Source organism: Agelaius tricolor, unplaced genomic scaffold (assembly GCF_023055355.1).
Source record: "Agelaius tricolor isolate 1412-34295 unplaced genomic scaffold, bAgeTri1.0.p SCAF_6, whole genome shotgun sequence".
NCBI lineage: Eukaryota > Metazoa > Chordata > Aves > Passeriformes > Icteridae > Agelaius > Agelaius tricolor.
The window spans coordinates 35,777,062-35,794,761 of NW_027269266.1; the positions used below are offsets into that span (position 1 = coordinate 35,777,062).

Sequence of the window (17,700 nt, forward strand, 5' to 3'; positions counted from 1 at the left end):
AGCATTAGATTTTCCTTTCTCCTGGATATATAGAATAGTTTAGATTAGAAAAGACCTTTGAGATTGTCAAGGCTAATTGTTAAAACAGCATTGCCAAGTCCCTAAGTACAACTTCTACCCATCTTTACCTTAAAGGATGGTGACCCAACTGCTTCCCTTGGGAGCCTGTTCCAGAGCTTCATTAAGCCACTCCTCCTTCTACTACCACTGCTGAATGTGGCTAGAGAGTGAATTTTGAGAGGAAAGTGTAATTCTTGTAACACGAATGCAGTGGACACGAAGGCACTCCATGTGTCCCCACCAGCAACCGCCTAAGAAAGCAGCTGACATTAAGAATGTCTTTTCTTAAAGTTCAGTCACTTAAAACCTTCTTCTACTCTACTGCTTTCTTGACCTGAGGCAATGTCCCTGTGGGCCTGATACCCCCAGGCTGCTCCATGTTCTAGGACAGTACAGATTTTCTAGACAAAATAGGTGACTTTCATTAAAGGAGAGGAGATAAGGACAAGGATTATCAAGAGTTTCTCTAGCAAACTGCACAGCTTGCAGGCCACACAGAGACCACTCACAGCAGTTACTGAAGGTCATGCAGAATATTTAGATTTCTGCCAGTGCTTAAGAGACAAAGAAATAGTCACAACCTTATGATATCAGTCAGAGGACTCAGTTCAACACCAGAAGTACTCCAAAAGTACCCTGGAGTTCAAACATCAAAAGTACTTCAAAGCTAAACAAGGTCCTCTGTCAGACATGAACAATTTCTGCTTCTATGTTGTATAGATACATAAAATTACTGTATAGAAACTGAAAATTATGGGAAAGGTACTTTATACCACAAAAGGAAATTATTTTTACTTTCTACCTAAGCATTTTAGAAAGGATTTAAGGAACTGGAGGTTCTGTGAAAATTTATTGCTACTCTTAAATTCAGATTATTCTGGATTTCATAATCTAGAAATTAAGTTATTTATTCCATACATTAAAAAGTTTATATATAAGCAAATAAGTATGATTTTGTTTCAAAATTAATACTAAAAAAAGGAAAATAAAAATAATAAAAAGTTTGAATGCTCTAGTATGGGAAAGACCAGAGTTGCACAGGATCTGACTACAATTCATATTACCATCTTTAAAACTGTAGTCTGGGAAAGAGGAGGTAATTCTTCTAAAATATGCAGGCTAAGCCAATAAAAACAGACTCCACTGAACATCATATTAGGCAGAGGATATACCAGATTGCTTGCAAAATTCTTCATGTAAGCAATTGAAATGCAAAATATTCAGTGCTATTTGATTAGACTATTAGAATGCCCAAAAATCAAGTAATTAAATACTTTGTTAGCAATTCTTTATGGTTTCTATATAGTATTGATGCAAATGCCAGATATCCCATAGAAATCTCCACAGTAATCATTTTCTGTGATTACTTGCTACTTTTTACAGTGACTACCACAGACCAATACCTCTGGAAAACTATCCACTTTTAGTGTATTTCCATTCTGACTCATATTCTGATCTCAAATAAATATGTGCAATTCTGTAACTGGAATCAGTATTTGTTCCTCCTTACTATAACTCCATAGTACAGGAAAGATGGTTCATTATTAGAAAGTAATAGTGTATATAGAGAGACAGTTACAGAAATATATAAATTTTTTATTTATATATATGAATAAGTTTAATCTGGATGAAGTTTTGTGTTTGTTCAGGTACAACTGCTGCAATCAATACCATGCCATTATATAGTAATACTGATTTTAAGGGGATCCTGAGCATCTGTAAATATTTACACAAAAGAATCTTCCTTTAAGAACCAGGCTGATGAATTCATATAACACAGGCACATTGGTTTTGGAAAGAAAAAAAAATAAAATTCCCCAAGATAATCAATCAATCAATGAATGTGCTTGATGGCTAATAATGCCTGCCAAAAGAGACTTTGCTTAAAAAAGCTGAGCGCTGCAATTCATGCAGAAATTATTTGGTTTATACCAAACCAGGATTCTAAATCTCCAGCTTAATTGTAAATCTGAATCTAACCCAGAATTGTTGTACATTTGCATGTACAACCAAACATGCAAAGAATAAGACCCTGTGTTTATAGCCACAAACAGAACAGTGATTGAAGCAAATAGCACTGATTGCTTCAAATGCCATTTAAGCAAATTGACCAACAACAGATTTCAAATCAGAAGGGAAAAATGCTAAATTACTTCTAGTATTTAACTGTACCAGGCTTTCCTGGTTCTTAATGGACCAATATTTTAAAGTTCCCCTCTCTTTGTAAAACAGAGACCACAGGCCAAGTGTGACCGTAAATGGCCATTGATGAAGAAATCCCTATTATATCTTCCAAACTACAGAGAGAGATTTGTAAATTAGTCAAGCAAGTTGTCATATAATCTCTTGGGTGTGGGATTACATTCACCATCTCTCGTCCAGCCTCAGTAACAGGTGCCTAATTTGTGAATACTCTCTGCCAACAGGCACCACTCAACTGTCTGTACATTTCCTTCCAGAACTTCACTACCATTACAGTTAAAATTGTTTCACGAAGCAGTCCAACAAAAAATCTCTTAAATCAAATTAATCTGAAGAATTAGTCAAATTTATTTATCTATCAAAACCAAGGAACACAAAGATCATTTGGTCACTAAACTCTTATTAACTCCCTTTGCCAATTATATTTCCCCGGCCTTTTTTGCTGTACATCTATGCAGTTCTTTCTACTCTCCCTAGCCGAGTGAATTTTTTTCATGTCTTGTCATATTAGTGGATGTGTTCTAAATGCTCCAACTAATTATGCTTTCATTGGAGTGTGATGACCACTGTTATAAGTAATTCTTCACCTGAGGCATTGCCAATTTCGACTCATAGAATCGTGAAATAATTTGAGTTGAAAGTGACCTTTTAAAGGTCATCAAGTTTAGCACCTCTGCAAGAAGCAGGAATATCTTGAACTAGATCAGGCTGCAGAGAGGTCAGTTCAACCTGACCTTGGATATTTCCAGGGATGGGGCATTCACCTCTTTGGGAAACCCATTCCAGTGTTCTGGAATAACCCCCATTTTAATAAACGTATTTCTTATGTCTGATCCAATTGACCCTCCTTCAGTTTTAACTTATTACCTCTTGTCCAAAAGTTTGTTCCCATCTTTTCTCTAACTTCTGAAAGGCAACAGTGATAGTGATCCCTACTGCATTCCCTTCTCCAGGCTGAACAACTGCAGCTCTCTCAGCTTTTCCTCACAGGAGAGGTGTTCAAGCCCACTAAACATCTTGGTTTTTCCCTTCTCTGGACATGCTCCAACAGGTCCATGTCTTTCCTGTGCTGAGGATCCCAGAGCTGGATGCAGTGGTCAAGGTGGGGTCTCACAAGAGCGGAGCAGAGGAGAATCCCCTCTCCTGACTGGCTGCCCACACTGCTTTGGATGCAGATCATGACCTATTTGGCTTTCTGGGCTGCAGGTGCATATTGTTGGGTCATGTCCAGCCCCTCATCCACAAGCACCCCTAGTCTTTCTTGTAGGGCTGCTCCTGAATATTTGCTGTGGAATACTTACTTATTGATAAATCTCATATTTGGAGGAAAAAAATTATCATAGGATTAGTTAGGCGAGTTTTTATTTTTTCTGCATTAGCCATCATATTTGGATTATGATTCATAATCCCATTAAACCTGACATTTACTCATTTTAGTACTTGTGCATTTAATTTTTCTAGTCTAAGCACAATAGTTCATGCTTTTATTTACTGCACTTGTCAGAATTCCAGACTGTTTTCTCCAACTGAAGATAATTTTGGACTGAGATCTGGAATTTACCACCATCCATCAAGAGCCTGCCACCCTTCATCTAGATGTCATCCACAAAACTGGCATGTGTACACTGTCCTGTCAGGCACATTGCTAACGAAAAATTAGAGTAGCAGTAAGCATGGAAGAGACTCTTTCAGATCCTGACTTGTTGTGACCTTTTGTTTTGACAGGAAACCATCAGGAGCTACTCTCACTGCAGCTCTGCATTCTGTTGTGCAACCAACTTTTAATAATTTCACCTGGACTGTATTCCCCTACTTCCTTTACATGACTGCCACACAGGACTGTACAAACCCTTGTTACAGCCAAAATATGTCACATCTATTTTATTCCCTATTATCCATTCAGCCAATTACCCTGTCAAAGGAAAAAATTAGATTCATTTGACATGATTTGTTCTTGACAAATTCATGTTGACTGTTTATTATCACCTTATTATACCCTAGGCCCTTACAAGTTGATACATTAATCTTTTGTTCTAGATATCAAGCATAGCCTAAATAGGACATTAGTCCTCTGGTCCTGCTTCTTTCCCAGCAAAAGTTAGAACCATAATAAAATACTGCAGAGTTATATTGCATCCTTATCCTCAAAATATCCTTCACTGTTTTTTTAATGGAAGTTGTTTTATCTTTTATTGTTTTATCTTCTGAATCCAGATAAATTCATACAGTGGAACACTATGTCAATTTGGTGATACCTTTGTTTCATAGAGATGGAGAAAAATAAGGTAAAAAACAACAAATAAAGACTGATGAGCATCCCTGATTTGCAGGGAAATATTACTACTGTTGCTATTTAAGTCAAACAATAATTTCCGGCTCATATAATTGCAAATATTTTTTAAAGTGTATCATAATGGAATTTAAGTCCTGGGTAGAGATCAAAATGCTGCCCAACCTTTCTATAAAGGCAAACTGGGTCATCACTCAGCCATCTCGTTAAATGAGTGGGAAGAAAAAGGTAATCCCTTTGCAAAAAATTGACCTTGTTGACAGACACTGATAACTATATAACTTCATTAAATAATCTCACGGGCAAAAGAAGATCACATAGTCAAGGCAGGAAAATTCAGTAAGTGTTTTTTTTTTTCTTTTTTTTTCCAGGCCATAAGCAGAAAATTATTCCTACAGCTACCTATAGGCACCTGAAATATCCTACTGAAGTTGGCTGGACCACATTTTACAGATACTTTTAGATCTTAGAGATGTAATGTTTGCTACAAAGCAAGCATTTACTGGTGCAATAGCTCTCAGCTGCTGCCAACATCTAAGTGGCAACATCGGGCACTTGCAGCTAAGCATATATTTAAATGTTTCACCCTAGTCTGAATGCGCAATGTGAGTATAAATGATATATCTAGATTTCTCTGAAAAAAAAAAAAATGGACTCCACAAAACCTACCTTTGCTGTTCTAATGGTTTTGCTCAACATGGAGAGGCTTTGGTTATTTGCACATTCCTCCCTTCCCTTGTATGAGATTTATTTTAAAAAAAACATATGAACATAAAAAACCACAGCTGTCATGAAGATTTATAGATAACTCCTTTACAAAGAAGCTAAATTATTTTAGACTATTTAACCATCTTTTCTCATATTTTTAAATGTGATTTTTATACCATGTAACCAGGAAAAAAAGCTCTGCTGCTCTTAAAGAAATCTCTATCTAAAGGGAGAAAATTGTGTATTCTATGCAAAAAAGAAAAGTCCCACAGACCAGTCTTATTGTAAACATTTTCATAATATTGTTGTGTAGCAGGCAAATGCAATTTCTATTTATTACTCTCTGATAAAACCTATCTCCCGCATCTAAAAATAGAGACATATTGGTAGAATAGACACAAAGCCTAGGTTCCTAGACAGAAAAGTTATTTATTGCTGTTATGGATTTAAATTGTGTTCAACAAAATATGATGAAAATGAAAGGTAGGAATATTGAGTAAATGAAAACTTTTTCATGATAATAGGAGAAAGAATTACAATGTGTGTGCTTGCCATTCATAGTAGAGTTATCAAAAAATGATAGCCAACAGCTCTTTTTCTTCAAAGCATTTTTTTTCTTTGAATCCAAATATTAAATCTTTAGTTTACCACATTTCTTGCTTCAAACACGGGTAGAAATTTCAAAATTACCTAAGCAATGGAGGAAATAGCTCTACCCATTCCCCTCATTTTGCAGAAAAACATTCCTAAACTGCAGTGGAACTCTGAATACAAATTATTTCTTGAACACCTCAGCAGAGCACTTTGTGATTTTCAGCAGTAATAACTATAAGCACTGGAATGAGGAGACACCATCATAAAAATATCCACAAATTGCCTCTGTGTGGTAGTGAGAAGAGGGAGAGATATCATTCCAGGTTAATCAATGGGCGGATTTTGGATCATAATCTCTCGATCAATCAACACTGTGGTTGCTTTAAAACTTAGGCGAATATTAAAAGTGGAAAATGAAACATACTCATCAAGAAGGTCTCCCCATTCAGTAGAGATAATATTGATCTATTAGAGAGAGGGGAGCATTAAAAAAACCTTCTGAACAGTGCTGGCTATTTAAGTTCAAGCCTCAAACACCTGAAGGTGTGAAGGGACAGATAAATATCAGCTAGTCTTCCAAGAGTTTTCTGTGAACAGCTTAAATTAACACATGCCTTCTGAAACCAGTTTTTTGGACACTATAGATGGCTCTGAAAATGGCCTCTGCTTCCTCTCTCTCTGTTCTTCAGAAACCTTTCTAAAAGCAGCAGAAAAGGAGCAGTATGGGAGCAAAGTAGTCCTCTGAGTAAAAACTATCAGTGTCCACTGATGCTTTGGTTTTCTCTGTGTAGAAGGATTTTTACTTCAAACATTTTATTCTGGAAAATGCCTAGATCTTCTCAGCTGGAAAATTTTCCACTCCACATATCAATCCAATTCGTGTAACTGCTAATGGACTGAGTAACTTCACCAATATGTTCATCTTATCTTTTGTCTAGACTTTTTTGAAGACAAACAAATGGTATATCCTCTTTGAAAGGAGGTGTTTCACTCTGGTATGTAACACTGAAGTATTTGATCTCTCTTTCAGCTATATACTGTGTCTGGTTCAGTGTGACATGCTTTTACCTGAGACAAAGCTGAAAAAGCTGAGAATTTTGAGTGATAAATTGGGCTGCTTGGTTGGTAAGATCTACTGTGGCTCAGAAGTCACCATCATCCCTTCCTCATTAATGACTCAGTATCCACAGTCCTAATTTTGGCATCTGGTTTCTAAATGGAAGAGCCTAATTTGACTCTTCTATTTTTATCTGTGATGGACATGACAGTTCCAGAGAGTGTATTGCCCTTCCTTGCACCACTCTTTGAGAATTATATCAGTGTTATAAGAGAAGGTGTCCATTCAGTAAATGAGCTAAATAACCTGGAGTCATCAGTAAAATTAAATATGTGATGCTGTGTGGTCCAGAAACTGTGACTAAGATATTTTTGAAATTATTTCCGAGGGATAAAAAGCTGAGGGGAATGAAAAGAAATACAATATTTTCACTCCCAGATGGGAAATCCCTAAAATTAGTCTTCAAGGTTCAATTTAAGTTTTTGACAAGCTCATGGTTTTGATAAATAATCAATAAACTAAAAATAGTACAAACTGTATGTAAATAGCTGCCTTGTAAGAGGCAGGAGTACAAGAAGTATTTCACTTCTTCCTATGACTAGAATTAGAAAGGAACCTTGTGGACACTTTTGGGTTTGACCTCATTCTAAGTCAAAACATTTTTATACTGGCAGAAGAAACTTCCATATTTAAATTACGTAGTGAACTAAAGACAGGGGAAGATTAGTTCCCACTATCAATGTCCATGAGAAGAAACTTCCTGAAGAGCCTAGAATAGCAGAAAAAAAATCACTTTACTATGTCAGGTTTGGTCTGCACACACAGTGATTCTGAGAAAGAAATAGAAAGGCTAAAACCTAAGAGGCTTTTCTGTGACACAACAGGTATTAGTTGGCAAGGAGCCCCACAGCACAGCTCCCTTGGGTAATTATGGGAGACAGGTTTCCTTCCTTGGTGTATTAGAGAGCATCTCCAGTTCAGCTTGTTCTGCTTTGTTGCTGGAGAAGTGACAGGATGCAAGGTAGGAGCCAACTGAAGGGACACATAACCAGGACTGGTAGAAGAATTAGGATCCAGCAAATATACCAGCATTATTAGCAGTAATGGATCAGTCAATTTTTTCCTATTTACACTCAGTGCAGCACAACTGAAGTTGATGAGCTTACAGGGATATATTGGCAGGTAAAATCTGGCTGGATGTATAAACACTACCAAGCCATTGTGTTTATTTGAAGCAGCCTACAGCCTTTTCATCTGCTGAGCGACAAACTGAAATCACAATGTTTCATTTAGGCTCAATTTCTGAAAATTATGGCACATCCTAGAAGATAAGTACATATTTCTAATCTGATACAAAATGATCAACTTACATCAGAATTGAATCTCAGCTGGCAAATGTTGCATGATATGATTTGCTTTCTTCGATGAGGAAGAGGAACTCCAAATGTATGATTTATTACAGCTTTTTGAATTGGGTCCATCTGTGAAGAGAGAAGAAGAAAAATAAAAAGCTTTTGCTGTTCCACTGTGTGCTATGTTATCTAAAATCTCAAAACAGATTCTGCATCATTCCATACCATGATCTAACAGAAAACTACTATTTTTCTTTAAACAGGAATATTTATTTTTTATGTAGTTATACAAAGAGGTTATGCAGAAGGAAACAAAGAAAAATGTCATTGACTTTCTTGAAACACGTATCTTTAGTTCAATTTTATATTTCCCTTTACTGAAGAAACGTATGAGCTGTAAATGCTGAACAGGTTTTCCTATCCAAACATCAATTTGTGATTTTTATATCACAGAAAAGCTAGCTCAATAAACAAAACAAGAACATTTTAAATAAAATTACTAAGAAAAAGATTAATGAAAATTTGAAATAATATTATGTACATATAATTTCAGAATAGCACACAATACCTCAGGGTTATCAAATAATAATAATATCCCATGAACCAATAAATTAATCTCTTCCTTGAAACAACATCTTCACAACTTACGAAAGATAAAAATCTTCCAAAGATTATCTTCACGGTCATTTTGGAGGAAACTATTTTGTATAAACTCTGCTTTAAAGATGAATTTGGACCATTATGAAAAGGATTATTCTGAGCTAACTTCTACCAGAACACTGATCTGGTAGAATCTGCAAGTCAGGTTCCCTATTAAAAACAATGTATGCTATTTTGGCAGAGAACTTCACAAGAACTACTTGAGGTAGTTTTTTACTTGGAGGATTGAAATCACCTTCCCCAAATTCATTGAACAAAATGCTTCTTATTTCTTTTTCACTAGAACATTTGATAGATACTTTAAAAATCTGGTAATAGCTTTGCAGCAACTTGGTTAAGCCACTACATGATATTTTTTATCTTTAAATTGTTAAAACATCACATATTTTGACTAATTCTGATAATCAGTATTCACAGAGCATAATCTGTGTATGTCATGAAAAAGATTCCATATTTCTCCCTGCACATGTCTCCATGATTCACTATTTTCTAGTCTGTTGGCAAAGGGTTATTTGATAAATAAAGAATCAGAGCTTGTCCTTAGAGTAATCAATTATTCATGAAAGCTGTAATGGTATACAGTCAGGGCCTCTATTGCAGTGAATCCAGAGCAGATCACTACAACATTTTTGCATCACATGACAGCTGTTAAGTGTCAAATATGAAAGAGGTCTTTAAATTAATTCCTGTTGAAAAGAAAATAAGATTGGTAGAAAAAAAAATAAATTAAACAGACAGACACACACAAACTCCCCAAACAAACCAAGAAAGACAGCAGAGCTTTATAGAATGGCAGACTGGCCTGGAAAAAATTCTTGGTTTGACATTCTTCTTCAATTTGATGTGAAACACCTCATACACTTGTGTAATGACCAATATAAAAGAACACCAATCCCACCCAGAAACGAGGTATGCCACTGTAACATAACCCCAAAATAACACTGATGACTGAGGGCATAGTATATCAAGCTCTGGAAGACAACAGCAAGTTGTGTAAGACTTTCTGCAGTGATCAAACCGTGCTCTAGGAGCACTCCTTTTACCGAGTAGCACGATCTTGAAAAAGCCCACAGTCCAAAAATACTTTTATATACCAAAAATGACACCACTACATAGGAAAGTAAATAAATTGTAACAACTCTTCTTTTTTTGACTGCTCCACTGAGAGATGAATTCTTATACCAGCAGAATCAATAGACCTGTATCTTGCTATTTTTAACACTAATGCTTGACATGGTCTTAACTGATGCTAATTCTGCGCTGTTCAAGCTTGGAAAAATGCTGTTCCTCTTGCCACTACAGGTCTAAAGCATTTAGGGAAATCTGAAGTTCAGAAACATGGATAAGTCAGCACAGGGTAAAAGAAATTGTGCATTCTTTGATCCAGTGTAACTGTTTGGCTTCACATTAACCACAGCTGTGAGATTCTTTAGAGAGCTTCTTTGTTCACTTCCTCAAGTTATGGCATTTGTTAGATAATGTGAGATAATGGCCTTCAGTGTTACCATGATAATCTTTCCCACTATCTCACAAGTACCCATTATCTCACAATGACTTGAGAAAGCCAAAAAAGAAGTTCTCTATGGGTTAAATAAAAGGTATTACCATGGTTCAGAAGATGGAAAAACTATTATTTTTTTTTAACTGGACTTACCCATCTTCAGAGTAAGTATTCTAGCTCCAAATGAGGTTGGATTTCTGAGGCAACTGATGCTTTCATATTGGGAATGAGACAAAATATTTTTTAGAATTAAAAAGATCAAAAATGTGTAGAATAGTTGCTTTATGTTATACTTCATTTTGATTTGGTCTCATGAAAAAAATGTGTGGTTTCTTTCCTAATAAGACCACAGATTTTTCTTTTGTTTATCTGCTGATGCAGAAATCCATCAGCACCCTTCCCTTTGAGTTTTTAAAGATGTGGAATTCTAGGTATACAACTACATGGCATTACTGGGGATATGATGCTTTGTATTTGTGGCTCTAAATGAAGAACAACTCTGGATAGTTTTCAAATTAATTAAGAAAAACTGCTTCAAAATAATAATCCGTTCTCTGCCAGTTCATAGACTCATAATTGTTTGGGTTAGAAAGCACCTCATAGATCATCTATTTCCAACTCCCTGCCATGGGCAGGGACACATTCCACTAGACCATGTTGCTCAAAGCCCCATCCAGCCTGGCCTTGAACACTTGCAAGGATGGGAGAATTGTTCTTTGATACTGCAAAGCACAGTTTTAAGTTAGACTTAAGCACCAGACTAGACTTAGCACCAGATTCTAATAAAGTTGGGATAGAATGCTTGAGGGATATTTAATATTATTAGTTTTCCGTGGAGATTTTATTTGGGAAACATCACCAATCCATAAATTCCAAATAAACATCCAAAAGCATCAGATAAGCCTCCACAAGTTTTATGCAGGAAATCTGAGAGGCAGCAGGATACTTAGGTGCAGCATGATAAGGACTCAGATCTCACAGATACTGGAAGACAGAGAGGAGACCTGCTGAGTCAAAGGAATAGAGCTTGCTGATTGCAGAAAATTGAGAAGCAAGAATTGCAGGGAAATATAGAGAGGGTAATAGTATCATATAGCCAAGATAACCAGCAAGTGGGGAGATACTTTAAAGCATCTCCATGCACTTTGAGACTTACTGAACATTACTAATTACACTTATAAATTTCACTTCAACTTATGTAAGTGGTATGCACTTTCAAAATAAAGGTTATCAGTATAAACTTTGATAAAATCTGCTTTTAACTCATTACTAGTTCTCTTTTACAATTCTGGATTTTATTTCTTAGACTAAACTAATTTAATTTACTCTCATTTAAAGTGAAGGACAGAGAAATTTGCAATTCACATGAAAGATTATCATTCAGAGGTCAAAGCTGTGCAGAAGACCAAGGCTGGCAACATGTCCCTTTACTTCCTCTTGACAATATATTTGCACTGTACGTTACAACACAAAGAGAGTTTGCTCTGAGAGCTGCAGTGTTTGACTTGTCCGTGCCCTTTTGGCTTTCTACTCTCTAGCACCAGATATTTTCTATATATCTCACTTTTCCATGTGGTCAATCTAAGGATAGCACAGTGCTCAAGGTTTACTGCAAACCACAGGATGACTATTAGATTGAGAAATTAAGATATATATATGTTAATTTGATTCATTTTTGGTTTCAATACACGCACATCAATAACATCCTCTGTGTTTTAATTATTCAAGCCGAAATTTGTGGCAAGATGATATGATTCACATTCTTTGATCAAATAATGTACTCCCCAAAATCTTCAGGAACTTACCATACTTTAGAAAAATCCAGGCTTAAACCAAGGGCATGATAGAAATTGTCCCCTTACTGCATATTCTTAGCTTTGACCCTATCACTATAATTTAGTTTTGCTTGTTTTAAATTCAGTCATGCCAGACCTATGATATTATCATTATTCCTTGTTCTTGTGCTTACTATAGAGCATGAAATGCTCTTTATTTTGTGGACTGACAATGAAAGGAGTGGCTGTTGCATGAATTTTCTGGAGGAAGCACCTACCACAAAAGCACCAAGAAGCTGACCCAGGAGATCCTTTGTTATCCTACCTGCCTGGGACACTTTTCCAGAATCACCAAGCTGATATCCTTGAAGGCTGGCTGTAGCCAAGTCTTCATCTCATTAAATTTTCAGTAGATATCTGTGTAATGCAGAACCTGAGATGGTATATTTTACATACAGAGAAATCTGATCCTTTGGAAAGTAAATCTTACATGTTTTCCACAAATAATTGCTAAGTGTTTTTGCATGCACAAACGAGATTCTGTGTGTGTGTGTGTGAAGAATTGTTTTATGCTGAAGCTGAAATTCAAACACAGATTTCAAGAAATTTCAGTGTCTTCCTGAATTTCAATAATTTTTAATATATATAATTTTTATTAGTTTCTTTTCTGTGACTTCTTATCCCAGAGGCATAAGAATATGCTGAAGTTAAAAACCATTACAAAGCAAGAGACAAAGAAAAGCATGAAAGTTTGATCCACAAAGGCTCAAATCATAAAGGGGATATAAACCAAGGGGACTTATTTTTTAATTTTGCATTAAAACCAAAAGCCATGATATGAGCATTTCAGATGCTTAAGGTTTGCAGTAAATTAATTGAAATTCACTAAAGTCTATAAATAAAACCATCCAGGTCAAAGTATAAGATGATGTGGATGCCTAGAGCTTGTTCAGAGCATATGTTAGGCCTAAAGCAATCAAAAAAGTAAAAAAGTATTTTTACCTCAAGACCAAAGAAATTAGCTGAAAAAGATTGACTCAGACCAGATATGGTCTTATACTACATGAGCAGAAAAACATGTCATGTCATTGAAGCTCACAGGAAAAAATTGCTCTAGACCATTTGAGAAGTAATCAAAAAATAAAAATTACCCACCAAATTACTGATTTCCATTACTTGAGCAGCTAAGTGAATTTAGTGGCACAGGTACCACCACCTCCCAGAACCTCTTAAAATCCAGATCTTAACATATTTGATAATAATATTACAATTAATATTGTGATTATTTGGCCTCATTTTGTACTTACTAATTCATATGTTTGTAGAAGTCCAGACCGATGGCAAGAAACATAGTCATAAATATATAATTATATACATCTAATTGTAATAATTATGTACAATTACTCATAATATAATCCCTTTAATGTTATTTTGATTGTAACATTGCACTGTGTTAGGGCTGTAACATTGATAAGAAATAAAGATAACTCAGTGCAGGCTCCTTTCATTCATTCTCTTATGTTCCAACAAACAGTGAAACTAATAAGAGAATTAGAAACAGTTGAAATCCTATATCAATCTTTGCCATTACCAAGCTAAAATCACAAAATATCACATCCTCCACATCATACTTATTGCTCAACCTGACCCATTTTTAAAACTGCATGATAAATGCAGCTTTAACACCAACCAGTTCAAACATAAAACTGCCTACTTGATTATTACTGTGCCATACTTATAGAAACACAGAAAGGTTAAGCCATAAGAATGCTCCTCAATGGTGCAAAGTCACTGTCATTTATAGCTCAGGACTCTTAGAGCCAGCAATTTTCTCACAGCATAATTTGACTATTTCAAATTGAAAACTGAGCAGATCCTCTGTGATCTCAGTGGCATCAAGAATTCACAGACATTTCCTCTGCAATCATGCTGGTCACTTGTAGAGATGCAGCAATATTATATTGGATACACTACATTGTATTATTATTACTTATGCAGAAACTTAGATATTTTGGAGAACTCTTGGACTTTCAGACTTATATTGGCTGTATAGACTGCCCACATTATGAGTACTGTGCAGCTGAGTAGAAGCTACTCCTTCTCCAAGTAATACCTGGCATCTACTGCATTTGCATTTTCAAGCAGCACAAAGCATGTGCAATGGGTATAAAACTTCCTGGAAAAATATGAAGTACTGTGTGTCACACATTGCTGTTCATTTCTGTGTTTGCACAGCAATCCCAACACTCATAAAAGTATTTATTAACCACGCACATGAAAAAAGAAAATCTCTGTGCAGAACGTGATGCTTTCCAGAAGTGTCAGACCTATAACTTACAATCTACCTGACACCTTCTTAATATCCAGGTGACCATGTCAGAAACAGAACAGCTCAGCAACAGCTCAGCAATTTGATCCTAAGTGTATCTGACATTCTACATTTCCATAAGAAATAAGACCCATTGTTATGGTTGGCACTCCTTGGCTGTTTCTTTTCAAAACCACATTAATCTGTGAAAAAGAATCTTATAAACTAACCAAAGAACACAATTCAAAAGGAATGGTGGGAAAAGCTTAGTAAGCATAATTAAACACACAGACAAAAAAATGATGTTCAACAGTAGTTTGGTTTTATGTACAAATAAAACAATATCAAACAGAATACACATTCTAGATGTGCTATCTTGCATGGCTTAGCCTTTTGCAGCTAATTTATTCAATGTTGCACTAGTAATTATGGTGAATAATTATGCAGAGTTGAACTCAGCTCTACCCATCTTTTCTTAGTGTCTACCATTTCTGTTTTTATCAATGAAAGAGGGTAGAACTAGCTTGATGCTTTCCATGTACGTAAACTGAAATATTGCTCATCCTTGTTAAATATAATTCATGTAAAATATCTGCACCAACTACAATGATGTGCAATATTTACAAAATAATTACTTTTCTCTTAAAAGTGGTATCTATTAAAACGAAAATTGCTGTCAGTTCTCAAAAAATGCAACAGGTCACTCAAATAGTACTTCAAAATGAATTCCCAAAGTAAACTTTTTATTCTTTTGTTGAAATTCTGTGTTTCTTTCTTTTTTTTTTCCTAATTGACCTATTAAATTGCAGCAGTTGTTTAGCCACCTTTCTGATGTGACTCTAGTATTTCTTCCCCTTTTTTTTTTCTTGTAGATTTTTCCACTTGCAAATAAGATGCTGAAGCAGCAGCAGTATTCCTGGCAAGCTGCTTGAATATACAGAAACCAGTCAGAGCAAAAGGATTTGCATTCACCGTGGTATTGCACACAAATACTGTAACCACAGAGAGATTATGCAAATCCTTATACTCTGATTGTCTAATAATGGTTGTCAGTCAAAAGACAAGAATTTGCATATGCTAAGGCCAGTGAGAAATAATCACACAGTGATTATGCTAATCAAACACACTAAACAACATGTGAAGGATTGTCAAACTGGAACAAATCTGCGTATGTATGCTAAATACAGAAACACACAGTACTAAGAGAACATTAAGGCTGCAGATCAAGCCCTTAAAAACATGAAATGCCTATAAGCCTTAATTTGACACCCTTATGAATTTATATTTCTGAAATATGCTCACATCTTTTCCCCAGAAGTCTTTGGCTTTGTTCTGCTTAAAAGATGGACAACATTCACCTAATGAGCAACTGTTCAATGTTGTGTTTTGTCCAAGAGGTTCAATGAATAACCCTAAACTTCATTGACTCTATAAAGCTGAAACCTCACTCCCAGTGGGAATTATCAGCCTATTCATTGGCTCTCCTACAGTCTTCACTGGCCCAGAATGTGAGTACTTCACAAGTATAATTAACTCACTTTGAAAACTTCTTTTCTAGATAGATGGTATTTTCTCAGAAATAAAGAACAAAAATTGTACACCAGTTCCAGTTACTCAACCTAATGTACTTGACAGTACTTACTATTATATTGCCTTTCCTATGTTCCCCACAAAGTTCCTGTTTGCAGATTCATCTGTGAGCTACTAAACACAGCTTTACAACTGCAAGTTGGATTTACAATCCATAGAGCTCTCTGGGAAATGCTTGTGTTGAGCTACTTGCCTAACATGGAGTTGTTCAGAGAACTGTTTCAACTGATTTTCTAAAATGGGATAGCCCTTATTTTAGTCCTATCTCATTCAAAATATGCTTTCTGGTTTATGCAACAAACAGAGCAAAAATACTATGGATAATTATCACCTCAATTGTGGGACCATGATTGATTCTCAGTGCTTATCCAAAAGAAAATTCTATCAGACCTATAAGATTCTCCTGAAGAAGAGAAGATGAAAGGCAGCCAAATGTGGTGTGTTTATCATACTGCTCAATTATCTAGTTGACAACACTCAATACAACAATTGCAGCATAAGAACAGACCAACACGAAACAGATCACCTTGAAAGTGAGAGAATTACTCATTCCACTTCTAGTAGGCATTAACAAAGTGGTGTGCAGAGAAAGGGTGGATTGCTACTTTTATCTGCTCACTTAAGTGAGCACTGGCAGATGGTAAAAGTATGATTAAACCCAAAACAATTGCTTAAAACAAAGAGACATAAATGCTATACTCTCCCTAAAGATATCTCTAAAGATACCAATAAAGATAAAAACCTAAGGTTCACAAATACCATTTGTTTTCTGAGACTCACGAAGAACAAAGCAAAAATGAGTTCATGAGAAAAAGAATCCATTTAAAAAAGTTAAGGGCATTTTAATGTTTGTGCTCGAGAGTTAGGAACAAAAGGTTGGCAGGCCTAATAAGGATTGCACAACAAATTCCCAATAGCATCATTCATATACGAATGCACCTCAGAAAACTGTACCAAGTGTTATAACTGGTATTAATAATAGTGAGTCTTTCTAATCACAACAACAATAAAAGCAGGATATCTGCCCGAGAACTGGAACAGAGGCACTTGATTCACTCTTACAAGTGTATTGCTTACAAGTATCAGGGTGCAAAGTGGTCTCTGGAAACTACATGTTTTTCAGAGAAGTGACTGCCTATGTATGTGTTTAAGGACTGAGAAAATAATTCTGCAATGCCAAGTTCCTGTTCATGCTGCTATACTTTTTTAGCCTATTTAAACTATTCTTCTTATTTACCATTTTTATTCTGTTCTATAACTGGAATGTTTAAAGAGGTATATACTCAACTTTAAAAAATCATTATATGCTTCAGACATCATTAAAATACTCTATAAAATCTATAATTTTAGAGTATTTCAACACATTTCAAAATCTTAGTTTATTAAGATTTAACACTGGGTTAAGTTACAATTCTTAAGCCATACTTGTAAAATCAGAAAATAAAAAACTAAAAGGGACCCCAACACATAATTTAATCCATACATCCCATAATAAAAAGAAAAAAAAATTAAGAGGACAGAATAATTTTATCCCAGATTCTGGTGGGTAATATTTCAGTGAGCAAGTATTTTCAGGAAGCAAGGGCTAAAATATAGCAGTTGA

At 35.5% G+C, this 17,700-nt stretch overlaps 1 protein-coding gene across 5 annotated transcripts in view; it reads right to left on the reverse strand.

The window, feature by feature from the left end:
- ZNF385D (zinc finger protein 385D) overlaps nucleotides 1-17,700 on the reverse strand; it is a 418,148-nt gene that overhangs the window by 88,499 nt on the left and 311,949 nt on the right. For all 5 annotated transcript variants that reach the window (XM_071429336.1, XM_071429338.1, XM_071429335.1 and 2 more), the window contains one exon: nucleotides 8,282-8,392. In XM_071429336.1, coding sequence (XP_071285437.1) covers nucleotides 8,282-8,392 — 111 coding nt within the window. The remainder of the gene's footprint in view (nucleotides 1-8,281; nucleotides 8,393-17,700) is intronic.